This window comes from Ctenopharyngodon idella, chromosome 5, assembly GCF_019924925.1.
Source record: "Ctenopharyngodon idella isolate HZGC_01 chromosome 5, HZGC01, whole genome shotgun sequence".
Taxonomy (NCBI): Eukaryota; Metazoa; Chordata; class Actinopteri; order Cypriniformes; family Xenocyprididae; genus Ctenopharyngodon; species Ctenopharyngodon idella.
In genome coordinates, this window is record NC_067224.1 from 62843 (window position 1) to 80820 (window position 17978).

The 17978-nt window shown below is 36.3% G+C and overlaps 2 protein-coding genes across 2 annotated transcripts; one reads left to right on the plus strand and one right to left on the minus strand.

The window, feature by feature from the left end:
* Positions 1–73: 73 nt before the first annotated feature.
* vps33a (VPS33A core subunit of CORVET and HOPS complexes) lies at positions 74–8829 on the plus strand. The gene is made up of 13 exons (XM_051894907.1): positions 74–236; positions 452–517; positions 727–854; positions 1079–1262; positions 1879–1995; positions 2773–2944; positions 3031–3224; positions 3916–4042; positions 5137–5204; positions 6016–6153; positions 6953–7090; positions 7364–7532; positions 8240–8829. The coding sequence occupies exons 1-13, from the start codon at positions 135–137 to the stop codon at positions 8431–8433; spliced, it is 1797 nt and encodes a 598-aa protein (XP_051750867.1). The 5' UTR covers positions 74–134; the 3' UTR covers positions 8434–8829.
* Positions 8830–9083: 254 nt separating this feature from the next.
* Positions 9084–17700, minus strand: eif2b1 (eukaryotic translation initiation factor 2B, subunit 1 alpha). The gene is made up of 9 exons (XM_051894912.1): positions 17434–17700; positions 16710–16811; positions 16496–16632; positions 13797–13913; positions 13613–13725; positions 12621–12689; positions 12316–12391; positions 10900–11025; positions 9084–9391 (listed from the first exon to the last, which is right to left on the minus strand). The coding sequence occupies exons 1-9, from the start codon at positions 17444–17446 to the stop codon at positions 9236–9238; spliced, it is 909 nt and encodes a 302-aa protein (XP_051750872.1). The 5' UTR covers positions 17447–17700; the 3' UTR covers positions 9084–9235.
* Positions 17701–17978: the final 278 nt, after the last annotated feature.

Below are 17978 nucleotides of genomic sequence, written 5' to 3' on the forward strand. Positions count from 1 at the left end.
TAAATAATGAAATAATATAAAATTATACTGGGAACTAGTGTAATAAAATTTACTTCTGCTGGTTTTTATTTTGGAAAAACGAATCACGTGACATCCTGAGGCCGTGAAAGTCATATGATTGCGCTTTAACGAACATGGCGTCGCATTTGTTTTGTGGCAGAGTAAACCTAAATATTTTGAGAGAAGCTGCACGAAAAGACTTGCGCGAATTTTTAGATAAATGTTCAGGAAGCAAGGTAAAGCTTTTTGCTTTAATAAACATGCAGATTGTTTTCTTACACTGTCCTTCTCCTGCTGTCACTCTATCGTTTATTCAAACCTACTGCCCATGTAAAACTGTGAACTTTGTGTTGTTGTGCAGTATTATTACTGCAGACACTGTTCAGCGATACTGTCAGTCCACATGTCACGTGTCGTCATCCTTTAATTCATGTGTTGTTGTTTTTATAAGGCCATTGTTTGGGACGAGTATCTTACTGGACCTTTCGGGTTAATTGCTCAGTATTCTCTTTTGAAGGTGAGAGACTGTACACAAATTGTACACACACACACACACACACACATATATATATATATATATATATATATATATATATATACACACACACAATAATTTCAAAAACACTGGTGACATTTGCACTGTAGTTTTTATTACAATTTACATGGTATACATATTATTTTATTCTTTTTCAAGGAGGTGATTGTCTTAATTTAATTTTTTAAAAGGAACATGAAGTCGAGAAGATGTTCACTCTCAAAGGTGGTCGTATACCCTCCGCTGCCGTCAAGAATATTGTCTTTTTCGTTCGACCACGGTTGGAATTGATGGACATCATTGCAGAAAATGTTGCAAGGTAAGACTCATATGTGTCCAGCATTAAACTGAACAAATGGCATAGGATGAGTTTGAATAAAACTTCTAATAAAATCTGAACAAATACAAAAAGGTCACCTTTGGTGCTACTAGGGCTGTGATTAATCAAAAGTGATTTTTGCACACAAGCAAAAATGTTGGTGACAGTAATGATGCCTTACTGATGATGATGATGATGATGATGATGTAAGATTTGCATTGCAGTGAGGATAAATTACAACCGCGAGATTTCCACATCCTGTTTGTTCCTCGCCGGAGTCTTCTGTGTGAGCAGCGGCTGAAGGAGAAGGGGGTTCTCAACTCTTTTACAAACATTGATGAGTACATCCTGGACCTGATTCCTTATGATGGAGACCTTCTGTCCATGGAGTCTGAGAGTTCCTTTAGGGTGAGACAACGCTTTAATCTCATTTATATTCTGGGTTTGTGTTCATATCCAGAAGGTTTTTCAGGATTAGTCAGATTTTGGCTAGAAATATCCATGGATGCAAAATCTCCGATGGGCGTATTCAGCTTAAAGGGATCATATTATGAATAATTAATTTCTCCTTGATTTCTTTAATGATTGTGGATATTCTGATATGAACAATTGAATCTTTAATACATTCTTGTATTCATTTGTTTTTTAATCAGAGTTGGATATTCTGTTATTCTGATTTTTAGAAACCATATTCAAAAAGATGATTTATTAAAGCTAAGCTACAAAAATGTCTCATTCAGAAATTTGTGACTTTATATCAGCAAAGGTTTGTCAAACTGTTCTTGGTTCTGGAAGCACCTGTGACTTGTCATAGCCTTTTGAATAATCATTAGAATTAAATTACACATCAAAAAAGTTCTGATCTCATGAGATCCAATGTAATTCTCATCCCAGATGTTCTGTAGGTGGTACTAAGGAAAAAAATTAGGTGTATGATATGACCCGTTCTATATGCATTATAAAGCTGACATATCCATGAGCAAGTACTTGGAGACGTTTCGTAACTTGTTTTTTTTTTATGAAGGAATGTTATTTAGAGAATGATCAGACGAGCCTGTATCATGCTGCCAAGGGCCTCATGACTTTACAAGCACTTTACGGGACGATACCGCAGATCTTCGGCAAAGGAGAGTGTGCCAGGGTGAGCAGACAAGCATTGTGCCAACTTTACTATCGGCTGCTCTTCTCAAACATTTGATGCCGTGAATCTCGCAAACTTCATCTCCAACATCTAGTAGTGATGAATATTTATGGAAGCTCGTTTGCACAGAATAATAATAATAATAAAAAATGTATTTGTGACTTTTTATCTTAAAAATCTGACTTTTCTCAATTGTGATATATGAACTTGCATTTCTGACTTTTTTTCTTGCAATTGAGTTTTTCCACAATTCTGACATTTTATACGAGTTTCTGCGAGTTTATATCAAACAATTTTTTTTTTTCTCAATTGCAAGATATAAACTTGACATTCTTCCTTTTTTTTTCTGAATTTACATCTTAAAATTCGGACTTTTTTTCTCAGAATGGTGAGATATAAATGCACAGTTGCAAGTAATGAAGTCTGAATCACAAGAGATATAAACCCAATTTTGAGAAAAGAAATTAGCTCATAATTCTGCCAACTTTATCTCACATTCTGACTTTGTAATTCACAATTATGTGTTTATATCTCGAATCTGAGAAAGAAATCTGAATTGCGAGATGTAGACTCGAGAATTGTGAGGGGAAAAAAATCAGATAAATGAGAAAAAAACCTTTTATTTTTTATTCCGTGGCAGAAATACTAATTTGTAGTAGTGTGGTAAACTCTTTTGTTTTTCATTTCACTGGTTTATAAAAAGATGTGGTTTTATTTTTGTTATTGTTTATTTTTTTCAATTGGATGCATTGTGGGATTGTGCCGTGTCTCTCTCAGCATGTGGCCAACATGATGTTGCGGATGAAGAGAGAGTTTTCAGGTCATGCTCAAATCCTGCCTGTTTTCGATACTCTTCTCCTGCTGGATCGCAATGTGGACTTGCTTACACCGTTAGCTACTCAACTTACTTACGAGGGTCTAATCGATGAGATCTACGGCATCACCAATGGTACATGAATTTAAAATGTGTGCAGACACGAAAGAAATACTTTGGAAATAGTTTTTCCAATAGTCATGGCTTGGTTGCTTTGACAGGTTATGTGAAGCTGCCGCCTGAGAAGTTTGCGCAGAAGAAACAGGGAGAAGGAGGGAAAGATCTCCCCACTGAGCCCAAAAAACTGCAGCTGAACTCCGCTGAGGAGCTTTATGCCGAAATACGTGACAAGAACTTCAATGCTGTCGGTGCGGCTCTCAGCAAGAAAGCCAAGATCATTTCAGCTGCGTTCGAGGTTTGTGCTGCTCTAGTGTAGTCAAGAGCTGCTGATTTAAAATAAATACATTGTCGGTCAAAAGTTTGGAATAATTATGTTTTGTAATGTTTTAGAAAGGAGCCTCTTCTGCTCACCAAGGCTGCATTTGTTTGATGAAAAATGCTGTAACATTGTGAAATATTATTATTACAATGTAAAGCAGCTGTTTTCTATGTGAATATATAGTAAAGTGTATTTATTCCTGTGATCAAAGCTGAATTTTCAGCATCATTACTCCAGTCTTCAGTGTCACATGATCCTTCAGAAATCATTCTGATATGATGATTTGATGATCAAGAAACATTTATGATTATTATCAATGTTGAAAACAGTTGTGCTGCATCAGATTTGTGTGGAAACCATCATACACTACCACTTAAATTTGTAGTAAGTACGATCTTTTAAATAAATAAATAAACAAATAAAAATAAAAACTTTTAACAAGGAAGCATTGAATTGATTCAGGTGACAGTAAAAAAATAAGTTTTCACAAAAATATGAAGCAGCACAACTGTTTTAAATATTGATAATTCTACATTATGCAATATATTCACATAGAAAACAGTTATTTTACATTGTAATAATATTTCATAATTTTACTGTATTTTGATCAAATAATTGCAATAAGAGACTTTTTGTCGTGAATAAGCTGGTTTTCTGTCTCTGATAGGAACGACACAACGCAAAAACAGTTGGGGAAATTAAGCAGTTTGTGTCTCAGTTGCCTCACATGCAGGCGGCTCGCAGCTCTCTGGCTAATCACACCTCCATCGCTGAACTCGTTAAGGACATTACAAGTAAGTCTGAGTCCAATCATTCATATATTCAGAAATGAAGGAAATATTTTAAGGTCTGTGGAACGCTGTCAATTAACACAGATGACAACTGCAGCTCGTCCCTCAGCAAGAAAGCAGGCTGGTGAGATCGAAGAAATCTCAGTTCTGATTCACACTTTTCTCGTTAGTTTAGAAAGATAATTGTTTTAATGCAGGTGAAGTTCAGCCAACAGTGTGCTGCTGATCATGAAAAAGCATTGTAAAAACCTCACAGATAAGAAGAATTTAGATTCCTGCTCATTATGGCAAGCCATTTTATCATGTATTATATTATTATGAATAGATTATAACTATTCCTGATATCAACAATGGAATTATAACTTAAGATAATACAGATCAGTTTTTTCATGTTTTGTGGAAAATTTTCTATTAAAAATGAATTGATATCACTAACTGCATTTTCAATAGTGACATCTTACAGCTCTCTCTGATTAGCTCTCAAAAGTATTTACAGATTACTAATTTACAGTTTAATAATTAACTCCTTCCTAGCGAAGATTCAGCTGAATCATTTTTGATAGCAATAATTATATTTATTACTAGTGCAAGTGGCCTTTCCTGATATCAATATTTGAATTATAACTTTTTTAAAATCTGTAATCTGGGTTTCATTGGTGGCCATTTTAAGTTGAGATGATCTGTTATCTGATACTAGTAATAAAGCTTTTTTTAGAAATACTTTATTACTCGTCACTGTAATGATATCTTTAATCCATTTTCACATGTCTAAAGTACTGAATCCAACATCTTAAAATTCATTTGCAGATCTTATCAGATTTGAACTTTAAACTGTAAACTTAAAGGAGTGACGAGGATTGAAATAAATAGATGATTAATTTTTTGAATTCACCTTGTATTGTAAGTGTTTTACTGTGAATGTGTTTCCCTTGAGGAGTTGAGATCGTGTTCTGTGGTAAATGATGATAATATGGGTCTGACATCAGTTCACATTCATTTTGCTTTTTACTTCTTACCAGTTTTGATTTCATCTCAAACTGCCTTGCTTTTGTGATTCTTTATCTGTAGCATTCAGTGAACTGTGTCCTGTGTTTCAGCGTCAGAAGCCTTCTTTGACAATCTGACCGTTGAACAAGAGTTCATGACTGGAGTAGACACAGACAAGGTGCCTCGTTCTCTTTATGACTCTGATATAAACGCAGTGTAATGTAAAGTCGTCATGAAACAGAAGTTGAGATAGTCTTTTCTTCCCTATTGTCAAGTGACCTTTATTTATATAGTGCTTTACACAATACAGATTATTTCAAAGCAGCTTTACAGTGATAAACAAGAAAATAAAGATTCAGTGATGCAAACAGAATTGAGTTCTGCTGTAAAGCAGCTCTAGAAAGACACTAGTACACAGTCATTATTCAGATAAAATCAGTGACATATATCTGAGTGAAACGCTTCTGGAACAAGAACAGATGTAGGGCGGGGCTTGATTTTGTCTGTGGGGAATTGATTAAATGGTTGAGGTTTGTTATTGGTGGATCTCATGTGAGTGACAGGTTGCCCCGCCCTCGTCATCAGAGAAGAGAAGAGATGCTGCAAGAGGGAGAAGATATTCTGATTCAAGATTACCAGGAACATGAATTTAAAAAAATAAATAATGTGCATAAATCATTTATAATAAACAGTGCAATAAGAAAAACAAGAATTATCCGTTTTGATTTCATGGACGCTTGCATGAAGGAGGATGTACTTTTTCCAAAGCATTATGAGTATAAATACGATAAACGTCTCTGCGCTCAGTATTGTTAGAACAAAAAAGAATGAAGTTGAAAGTCAGCTGACAGTTTCCTAAATATTTTGAACTTAGAAAAGAATTAATTTTTAACATTGTACTTCTTTAATTCTCTGTGGACAGAATATATTTTAGGTTAGACTGAATGTGTTGATCGTCACTGATATGATGATGTGTGATTCGCTCTCAGGTCAGCACGTATATTGAAGACTGCATCGCACAGAAAGACCCACTGATTAAAATCCTGCGGCTGGTGTGCATGCAGTCGGTCTGCAACAACGGCCTCAAACAGAAAGTGCTCGACTACTATAAGAGGGAGATCCTTCAGGTAAAACAGAGAGAATTTCTTTGTGCTTCACTTTTATTTGCTTTTAGATACATTTTGTGAATACATCAACTTGGATCACATGTGCATTGATAGCCAATCACATTAAGGCCCCGATATACTCACGGCAAACTTCTTCGAACGTTCTTTGCTTAGGGGTAAAATTAAGTTAGGGTTAGCGACGTTTAGATATATGTAAATATATGGTAAATATGTGCTGTTTCCTCTCAATAAAATAAACAGCAAAAATGACAGCGATGAGAAAACAGCAGTTAAAGCATCTGATCATAACGATGTAGATGTTTTCATCAGCTCTGCAATTCAGCACTCCAGTTAAGTCACGTTCATTTATATGCCACTTTATACAACAGATGGTTTAAAATCAAGCAGCTTTACAGTATCAAACATGTAAAACAGTGTCTCTTTCAATTAGAATTAAAACCTCATTTTCTAGTATAAAGCAGCTCTCAGTGTGTTCATGTTTTTACTCACGGACGTCTGACCTCGAGGGACTGAACAGAAGAAGTGAACCAAGGGAGATTTATACGTCAAAGAAGGCGGAGCCATCGAGCCACACCCACCTATTACATCATCACCACAGAACAATGGTAGTTCGAATGTGTTTACCAGCCAGAACTCCTGAAAACAAACTCCAAACGAAATTCGTTTTGGCCTGATTTTGTTCAAAATGACGTCACACCAGTTCGTTCGTCGATTTTGCTTGAAGTATATCAGGGTCTTTAGAGAACAATTTAATGTCTTAAAAAAAGACATTTTTCATGTTTGTGCTTTGTTGGTTTAGACGTATGGATACGAGCACATTCTGACCCTCAAGAACTTGGAGAAGGTTGGGTTACTCAAACCTCAAAGCACCATGAGAAACAACTACCCCACAATCAGGAAAACACTCAAACTGTGGATGGAGGATGCCAATGAACAGGTTTGTCCTGATACTCATTTTGAATCAGGTTCACTGTTTTTATTTAATTGAAAATAGTCCTGACCCGAAATGAAGTACTGAGCCTAAGTTTTGAGAATATATGTACTGTATATGTGTAGGCATGTCTCAGTACATGGTAATTTATATGTGTTTGCCTGATGTGATGACGAATGTACAAATCAATTTCTTTTTAAAAAGCGATGATGGCTCATCCAAGGTCTACGTGTTGCTCATGGTTTGGTGAGTGACTAATGCGATTTGACTTTCCCCCAGAACCCCAACGACATCTCGTATGTGTACAGCGGCTACGCTCCGCTCAGCGTGCGTCTGACTCAGGTGCTGGCGCGGCCCGGCTGGCGGAGCATCGAGGAGGTGCTGAAGATGCTGCCCGGCCCACACTTTGAAGAAAGACAGCAGGTTCCTACAGGCCTTCACAAGAAGCGTAAGTCGTGAGCATGACATGATTTACTTTGTGTAAAGATTGTCATTTCAGATCAGTAACCCCATCAATGTCTCCACCATCTGACTAGTAATAAACTCAGGCTAGCTTGTCAAATTATCTATCTATCTATCTATCTATCTATCTATCATTAGAATGCATATGAAACATTATAACATTCATATATAAAGCATATCTATAATATAAAGGACACTTTATTATAACTATATTGTGTTAGTCTATTATTTTATAATTTAACTATATTAACTACACTATTGTTCAGCTATATAAAAGTTTGATATATATTTTACATCTGTACATATAGTACGCTCATGTAAAACATTATATACTACATGGTAAATCTCAGCTGCATGATTGTTTATATCGTCATAAAAAAGTAAACCGTATTAACCATCTCGTTATAGAAAGTTGCATATATAAGTATGTCCAACTTATGTAAAACGATATATAATATGCAAATCTCAACTGCTTCATTGCTTTTATCATCGCAAAATGTAACTATATCATCTCCCAGCTCGCGATTATAAGGAATGAAGATATTAAGATATTATAAACATTAACATTTTTCTGTAAAGCTGCTTTGAAACGATGTGTATTGTGAAATACATCTGGGGAAATAAAGTTTTTATGCATATGGTTGTAATATTTCTCTAATTGTAATTGTTGATGGCCTTCTCGTTGATTTGTAGGTCAGCCAGGAGAAAACAGAACCACCCTGGTCTTCTTCATCGGCGGTGTGACTTACGCTGAAATCGCTGCTCTGCGCTTCTTGTCTAATATGGAAGATAGTGGGACTGAGTACATTATTGCAACCACCAAACTGATCAATGGAACCAGCTGGATAAAGTCTCTCATGGACCATCCTGAGGACAAATTCCCTTAAATTAGCCACCGCTGTTAAGAACATCCTCTCCTCTCCCCCATGATTTTTCTGATCATTTTTAATGATTATGAGGGGGTTGAAATTGCTGTTGCCTGTTACCATACAAATTTATTTATGCAAAAACGTTTTTGAATGTAGCCATCTGCATTTGATCCAGGCAGTAAGATGTGTGTCAACAGGTACAGTAAGTGTTTAAACATACTCGTGTGGTTTATAACTTCATTTGTCAGACAGCATGTTTTCCCAGAACCCACCATAAATTATTTTAGCAGCTATTGGCAACTTCTTTTTGAAATGCATTCCAGGTCCATATGAAAAAGCGATGTTGGCTTTAGCACTTGATGTTCATAGAAATGATTAAATTGAATTAAATGAAGTAAATTAACCTGCTAATAACTGTCTCTACAAATTATTAATAAAGCATATATCAAGTATTTTAACATTAAACGATCATACATCATCACCTTGTAAATGTTCCAAGGCTCGCTACCTGAATTACCGGAAACTGAATATCATATAGATCCTGTTTTATCCTCGTTACCTGAACAAGTTTCTAATGATGTGTAAATGTAGTGAGTCGTTTAAAATAAATGTAACAGTTTTATAAATACAGCGTGTGAGTTTTCTGAGTGAGGAAGGGCACATGAAAATCACTTAAACCAGATAATTTAATGTTAAATTCAGGACTGGTGAGCTGAGGCGCTCTCCACATACAGGATCTTTCAGTTAACCGTGCATTTGAAATCTATACATTTGGGCATTGATTTAAATGCTTTATGAAGAGCCATCCTCATCATCATCATCATAGGTAGAGTTTGATGAGCTCGTCGCTGACAGCAGAGGGCGTCAGCACCCCGAGGTCAGTGAAGAGTAGCGTGATGAGGGACGGAGGGGTGTAGTCGATCATCGGGTGCTCCTGGTTGAGATCTTCCGCTGTTTTCAGGACATCTGCTTTATACTGAAACACGCAGAGAGATTTTATGTACCCATTTATGTATAATAAATAGGGTTGGGAATCATGAGAAATTTTCCGGTTCCATTAAAATAATTAAACGACTAATAAAAAAATAGTAGTAAGAGAAAAATGCTTGACTCAAACAGTCCTTTTTGTGTTTATTATTTTTGTCAAATGAATTTAACAGACTGTTAATCTCAACAAATTCGCTAACACTTTACAATAAGGTTCATTAGTTAACATTAGTTAACTACATTAACATGAAATAATAATGAACTGCATTTCTACAGCATTTATTAATCTTTGTTAATGTTAATTTCAACATTTACTAATACATTATTAAAATCAAGAGTTGTATTTGTTAACATTAGTTAATGCACTGTGAAGTAACATGAACAAACTATGAATGACTATATTTTTATTAACTAACATTAACAAAGATTAACAAATACAGTAACAAATGTATTGCTTATGGTTAGTTCATAAATGAACCTTATTGTAAAGTGTTACCACAAATTAGATAAGATGCTTGAACACACATGTAAGATCCAGACAGGTGAAACAATATTTTTGTGAGTTGGATTCATAAAGACTTGTTTCTGAAAGAATGATTCAGTGATAGACACATTTTTAACAGTAAATTTGTTGCCACCTAGTGGCGTAACAATGCAGTCGATACAGTCTTTATTTGAAGTCCAGTTACTTTCAGAAGGTAATTTATTTTACATAAACATCAGCGTTTCTATCTGAATAATAAACTTTTGTATACCATAATTGGAATAGGCCTATTTGTCACACAGAAATAATGATACTGTGTGTTTGAAAAGATTGTTTGTGTTTATATCTACACATGACAACTCTCTTCAGATCAACGGCAGCGCGAATGCAGATTTGAATGTCGCGATTTTATTTTGTTCAAAGGTTTAATATACACGGGCGAATCGTTGTCATTTAGGAATTAGATCATGTGGGTGATGAAATCGAGAACGTGATCTTTTAAAGATTAATCGTGCAGCTTTGGACACCTCTCTCTCTCTCTCTCATTGTAATCTGACGTATATGAGTAGCGCGAGGGATTTTCAGTGCATTCATTGCTATAATATTCATGATGTGAGATGTCTCTATTAAAGGATACGCTCCCCGCACTTCGGCCACCCATCACACCAGAACTGTTTTCGGAACCAAAACTTAGAAATCTTGCACAGTTCCGGTTCTTTTCAAAAAACACTACCGGTTCCGGATGAGAACCGGTTCTCGGTTCCCAACCCTAATAATAAGTGTTTAAGCTCACTTAAGGTCTGTTCACCGCATGTTGTAAAAAACAGTATGAGATTCCGACTTGTAAAAAGTGTTCGTGTCCTTGCCGAACTCGGAATTACAGCTTGTAAACTGGGAATTTTCTGAGAGCTTCTACTTGTACCACCTGACTGCTGCAGATTCATATATATGTTGAAAGAACGTCACATGTTTTGTCATCTCGTAATTACGACATGGCGTGAACTCAACTTTACCTTGAATCTATCGGGTACGTCTTGCTGATTAAGTGGGTAGAGTCGCACAAACTTAAAACTTTCTGCCACCACATAAAATGGTTTGTTGTGCGCCTTGGAACACACAGCCATCTGATAGGTGCCAATCTGGGACATAAAATGGAAGAATCTGATCAATCAAAGAAACGAATGGTAAGAAATAAATGCATTTTGTTTTAAGGCAAGACACTACAGGCAAAACCACTGTTTTTCAGGCACTGGTCAGTTTTGAGATTTTGGGCTTTTCCCCCTTTAACATGTCTTCTTTCAGACTAGTGGAAAGAAAACATCCATAATACACTTTTAAGTGTTTATTTTATTAGACTTTATCAATTTTCAGAGGACAGAAATCTCCACTTCAGCAACTTTACAACTTTATTCCTATCAATATTCTGAAAGTTTGTTCAAATACTGTATCATTCGCCTGATTTATATGATATTTTATTACTAAAAACATGATGTTGACAGTATTTTCTGATTTATGGAGTTCTGAATATAATGTCAATAAAATCAAACAAGAAGATTTTTGAGCTTGATTATCCAAACTTCAGATTTCTGTTCTGGAAATGTATGCAAATGAGTGCATATTTAATTAGACAATGGCTCATTTGCATATTTAAACAACATTTTAGAAAACTTGTAATACAAAACAGCTGTCTTAGGGCACATTTACAGGACAGCGATGTACTAAAACCTGAAACGTCTTCCTTTACATTTTTGAAAATTTTATGTACAGAACACGGATGACTAAAATCGCTGTATTCTGCTGCCAGGCCAGTAGATGGCGATGTCACTTTGTAAAGAAACCCTACGTGCCTATAGACTGAACACGTAATACTCAAGCACGACATCACAGTTTTCAAACAGTTTTTACAACATTTTTGTAGTTTACACAGAGACAATCACGGTATCGCTTTCAAAAACTTGCACTTGCACAAATTTTTCAGTTTTTAGTTGAAAGCGTGTTAATGTCTTAAAGGTCTTAATGTACTATGATTAATCAACTGGAGAAGTATGGTGATATCTATTAATATATATTAATTTTAACCCTATCCACCTGATTTTTAAATGTAAGAGCGGCACAGACATTTGAACGTGTCGAGGCTTCTGGTCTCATCTGCTTCCAGTTATTTTTAGCTGTAATATGAGCTTGATATTTCAAACGGGCATTTCTTACCATATTGTTTGAATTTATTATTTTAATTATAAACACACTTTAACCATTTACTGCACTTTGTTATTCTTCTAGTTGTTTCCCTGTAGCGGCTAATGAATCTGAAGTCTCGCACAATCACAGAAAATAGCTGACTTCCATGTTGCAAAATAAGTGGATTCCCCTGCAGTGTTCTGCTTTAAATACAACTGCAAACATCAAGACAACAAAAGTGTGTTTCTGACCTTGTTTATTACACCTCCACTCTCCACAACACCTTCAGCGCCGACGATCACCAGGTCCACCTTCTCCATGATGTACCTGCAATCACACCAGAACCATATCCACAGTTTCAAGCTGGAGCTGAGAATAAATGTGTTAAATTATATAGAAAATAAAAAAATCGTTATATTGCGACCATTTCTGACAACTAATGGAATAACTGGAATGAGCGATTATTGGATTTGAACACTGATTTGAGTTGTATGAGAATTAAAGCAGTTAAGAGGCTATTTTGATGTAAAAACAAAAATGAAACTACAACCCTTACCCGACTGCAGCGTCGAGCACGACTGTGACGGGTATGTTGAGTTTGCGTAGTTTTTGAGCCATAAGTTCACTAAGGGACAACAGGGAAAAACATTCATAAAAGATTGCATCAAAAAAATTATATAAACACTGTACAAATACACACATACTTTGATAGCAGGCTTATATATATATATATATATAAAAAACGTACACCAAATGCTTGGTTACTTTCGGTATAATTGCAACATGCAAAAGACTCCATTAAATGTGGGTGTGCCTGATATATGTGTGAAACACTCTTAGTATGTCACCCGTCATATGCACAGTAAGCACACACATAAATTGTTAGACTAAAATTAAGTATATTTTAAGGGATCTTAGTCTTTAAGTGTGTCTCGACTGACATACTTGTGCACTATTCTATGTTGTTTTAAAGTATAAACAGTGTGAGAAGCGTGTTCACACTGAACAACCCAAACTGAAAAACTACACTTCAAATACCGGAATGATGTAATTATTTACAGAAAAACTAAGTGTGGGATGTTGGACGCTTCATGCTCTCGACTTTAATTACTGTACGTAGTGGAGGGGGCGGGGCTTCAGACTCTGATTGATTGATGTTGATTGACAAAATAACCTTATAAAGTTCACACACGACACGGTTGAGTGCATTAGTGCACAGTGTACAAGTGAATAGTGTGTTGTTTGAGACACGACTTTAGTGTCCATATACATCACTGAGGAACAAATCTGACGAATGTGTGACAGACATGACCCTAAACGACACTAATTATACAGGGCTTCCTCAACACTCAATAGACATTCACACAACCCACTGACTAATGATGCAAATTTATTCACTAGAGTTTTATTAACTACAGTTTCTGGGAGTGAAAAAATGGACATTAATCAAAATTCAGTCGAACGCTGAAGCCTTTTCTCTTAATTCCAGTGTTCTGCATGTTGTCTTTGTAGGGCAGAAGAGTAGACAGCCATGCGACAGAGACTCACCCTGCTGAATCCGGCTGTGATTCAGTGACATATACTGTAAAACGTTTGTGATCGGCTGCCGCATTCTCCAGAACCTTCAATACGACTCGTGATGACGAGTGTGTGAGGATTTTCTGCAGATGGAAGGCAGATATGAGAGTGTTTCCAAAATAACGACAGAAAAAACATCTTCTTCTGTACTTACAGCTCCATCTTTGATGAAGGTGTGGCACAGTTTACCCACTTTGCCCCTGGAGAGGGATATTTTCTTCAGGAAGAGTTCACCTCTCTCTATCATCACATTCTTACACTGGGAGAGATCCTGCGGCAGAAACACAGCGAACATCACACGGTCAATCACACTGAAGGAAAGACTGTGCCAAGAACAATAGCATTCACAAAAACAATGTTTCACTTTTTAAGCACATAAAAGCAGCATAACTCATCACTTTCAAACCTTTAAACCCTGGAGTGTAGGATGAAATCATAACTCTATAAAGCCGACTGTATCATAATCAATATTCAAACTTCTAAAGGCCTCTACAGTTCTTCTGTCATCTGAAGTAAAGTGAAATGTCCACCTTCAGCTCGTGCTTCACTTGTGTTTTTGCTGTGAAATTTTCAGTACATCATTTTTTATAAAAATCATGTTCAAATGTATCAAATATGATCGTCAGGCTTAATTAAGGTTTATTTGTTCATCTGTCAATCATTGTATTTTATTGCATTATATGTCTTAAAACTACAGAGCTTTGATCATAAAACTAAGCATTTAAATATCATATTATTCAGACATGGAGTGACAACTGATATTTATATGCATTTTATGCAAGTAGCTGCTATACTGTAATGTGTGATTTACATTATAAACTTTATATAAATATCAACAGCTGCAGCAAATTGCATATTTTTTCCTCAGTTTTGGCTTTTGAATAAAATTAAGGTGTTTTTCGCATCAAAGTTTGATGCATCAAAGTTGATGCATCAAACTTTTCTGTTTAAATGTCTCAATAAACTGCTTCATTTCATAAAAATGTGATTATTTTTCTTATTATTTCTAGTGCTGTCAAAACGATTAATTGTGAATAATCACATCTAACAAAAGTTTGTGTCTGTGTATATATACACACACACAGGTGCATCTCAATAAATTAGAATATCATTAAAAAGTTTTTTTTTTTTCCTGTAATTTAATTCAAAAAGTAAAACTTAAATATATTCTAGATTTATTAGACAAAGTAAAATATTTTCAAGACTTTTTTGTTTTCATGTTGATGATTACAGCTTGCTGCACATCAAAATAAAAAAAAATAAAAAAAAATCAGTATCTCAAATTATTAGAATATTTAATTTCAAGTTCTATTAAATGACCATTCTCAGGGTATAAATACTGGGTTTAGGTCAGTAATCCCAACAGCAGTCATGGGGAAGTCTGCTGACCTGACAGTTGTCCAGAAGACGATCATCAAGACCCTCTACAATGAGGGTAAGCCACAGAGGGTCACTGCTGAAAGAGCTGGCTGTTCGCAGAGTGCTGTGCCAAAGCATATTCATGGAAAAGTTGACTGGAAGGAAAAAGTGTGGTAGGAAAAGGTGTACAAGTGAAAGGAATGACCGCAGGCTTGAGAAGATTGTCAGGCGAAGCCGATTTAAGAAGTTAGGAGAGCTTCAAAAGGAGTGGACTGAAGCTGCATCAAGAGCCACCACACACAGACGTCTTCAGGAAATGGACTACAACTGTCACACTCCACGTACCAAACCACTTCTGAACCAAAGACAACCTCAGAAGCGTCTTACCTGGGCTAAGGAGAAGAAGAACTGGACTGTTGCTCAGTGGTCCAAAGTCCTCTTTTCAGATGAAAGTATATTTTGCATTGCTTTGGAAATCAAGGTCCCAGAGTCTGGAGGAAGAGTGGAGAGCCACAGAAACCATGTTGCTTGAAGTCCAGTGTGAAGTTTCCACAGTCAGTGATGGTTTGGGGTGCCATGTCATCTGCTGGTGTTGGTCCACTGTGTTTTCTGACACAGTCAACGCAGCCATCTACCAGGACATTTTAGAGCACTTCATGCTTCCTTCTGCTGACAAGCTTTATGGAGATGCTGATTTCATTTTCCAGCAGGATTTGGCACCTGCCCACACTGCCAAAGGTACCAAAAGCTGGTTCAATGACCATGGTGTTACTGTGCTTGATTGGCCAGCAAACTCACCTGACCTGAACCCCATAGAGAATCTATAGTCAAGAGGAAGATGAGAGACACCAGACCCAACAATGCAGATGAGCTGAAGGCCGCTATCAAAGCAACCTGGGCTTCATTACACCTGAGCAGTGCCACAGGCTGATCGCCTCCATGCCACGCCGCATTGATGCAGTAATTCATGCAGAAGGAGCCCCAACCAAGTGTTGAGTGCATAGAAATGAACATACTTTTTAGAAGCCTGACATTTCTGTTTAAAATATCCTTCTTTTGTTTTGTTTTTTTTAATCGGTCTTATGAAGTATTCTAATTTATTGAGATAGTGAATTTGTGGGTTTTGTTAAATGTGAGCCAAAATCATCACAATTAAAAGAACCAAAGACTTAAAGTACTTCAGTCTGTGTGCACTGAATTTATTTAATACACGAGTTCCACAATTTTAGTTGAATTACTGAAATAAATTAACTTTCCACGACATTCTAATTTATTGAGATGCACCTGTATGTGTGTGCGTGGTGTATATGTGTGTGTGCGTGTATGTGTGTGTGGTGTATGTGTGTGTGTGTTGTATATGTGTGTGTGTGTGCGCGTGTATGTATGTGTGTGGTGTATATGTGTGTGTGTGTGCGTGGGTATGTGGTGTATATGTGTGTGTGTGGTGTGTATGTGTGTGTGCATGTGTATATGTGTGTGAGATGCGGAACTGACCGGATGTTCCAGTGAGGTCAGACTGATGAAGCGCAGGAAGAGCTCTCCTCCAGACGACACGGCCACTGACGAATCCGTCTCCTGCAGCCGGAGGATGGCCTGCGTCATGTTCTCTCTCAGGCCCAGGATCGTCTCGCCTGAGGAGGACAACATGGGTTCACGTCCACACCTCAGATATCCGAACACCTGAGTGTGAAAACAAGACCAAACTCACTCTGATCCCGCTTCAGGAACTCCAGCAGTGATCGGATAGCAGCCACCGCTGAAGCCACGTCCGGGTCTTCCCTGATCTGTGTCCGGAAATATTCCACCAGTTCTGGGAGGGAAACCAGTCATTAATTCATTTTAGTGTTGGACCAAATGAAATTTGCAAGTAAACAACAATAAATTCCCATTTGGAGAATATGAAGGCATACTGAAATATATATAAAAAAAACATTCTGGGTTTTTTTGTTGAATTTTTAGACACACTTAACAATAAAGTTTACTTAACATGAACAAACAATGAACAATTGTATTTTTATTAACTAACATTAACAAATATGAATAAAAAATGATATTTCTCATTTCTCATGTTGGCTAATACATGAGACCTTATTGTAAAGAGTTGCTAATTTTAATGTTATTCATAATCTATTCTAGACCCTAACTAATAATGTAAACAATATAATTATTTCAGCTATTAAAACTATTAATAATGTAAATTATTATCAGTAATATGTATTAATATAAACTTTAACCTATACGTATTAACAACTACAGCCATTAAAAGGCGAGTGAATGAAACAGGAATATCCTACATAAATAAAGGACCTAATAACATGTATCTTTCATAACAACACAACATCATAAACTGAACACAGCTGCTAACAGAATATCATCTCCATCACTGAACTGGTTATAATAACTAAACTGTGTTGTCTCGTTCTCTAACTCACCTCTTTCTTCCATATTTACAGCGTGTTTCAGCAGATCCTCAGGAAATATGACGCTTCGCTGATGCAATGGAATATTTTATCTAGTCAACAGAATAATGTGTATATTATTACTCTTTTTTTTCCATTAGCGACTTTGGCAACAAAATAATGTTTATTTTACATTTACGTTCCTTCAAATTAGCAACGTTATACATGGAACAAGTGGACTTGCACTTTCTTCTTCGTTTCCCTCATTTTATGACGGTTGGACCATCTTTGATGTGTTTCGCCACCTGCAGGACTAGAGCAAAACAACACGAAGAATTTATTTATACTCTACTAATGTGATGTAAAACGGATAAGTGAAAATGAATGAATGAATGAATGAATGAATGAATGAATGAATGAATGAATGAATGAATGAATGAATAGATAGATAAATGCAGTCACAAGCACGGAATAGTTCCCGCTCCAGCACAGGAGGTGGCGCTGTGCACCTGCTGATTTAGTTCGCATCCTTCTAGTGAATCTACAGAAGAAGATGTCTGAACGGCACAGTGGAGCAT

Coding starts and splice junctions, on each gene's coding strand:
- vps33a (XM_051894907.1), top strand. CDS start 135: ATGGCGTCGCATTTGTTTTGTGGCAGAGTAAACCTAAATATTTTGAGA. Junction 518..726: donor CTCAGTATTCTCTTTTGAAG/GTGAGAGACTGT, acceptor ATTTTTTAAAAG/GAACATGAAGTCGAGAAGAT. Junction 855..1,078: donor ATTGCAGAAAATGTTGCAAG/GTAAGACTCATA, acceptor TTTGCATTGCAG/TGAGGATAAATTACAACCGC.
- eif2b1 (XM_051894912.1), bottom strand. Junction 16,633..16,709: donor GTTCCTGAAGCGGGATCAGA/GTGAGTTTGGTC, acceptor TGTCCTCCTCAG/GCGAGACGATCCTGGGCCTG. Junction 11,026..12,315: donor GTGGAGGTGTAATAAACAAG/GTCAGAAACACA, acceptor TTTATGTCCCAG/ATTGGCACCTATCAGATGGC.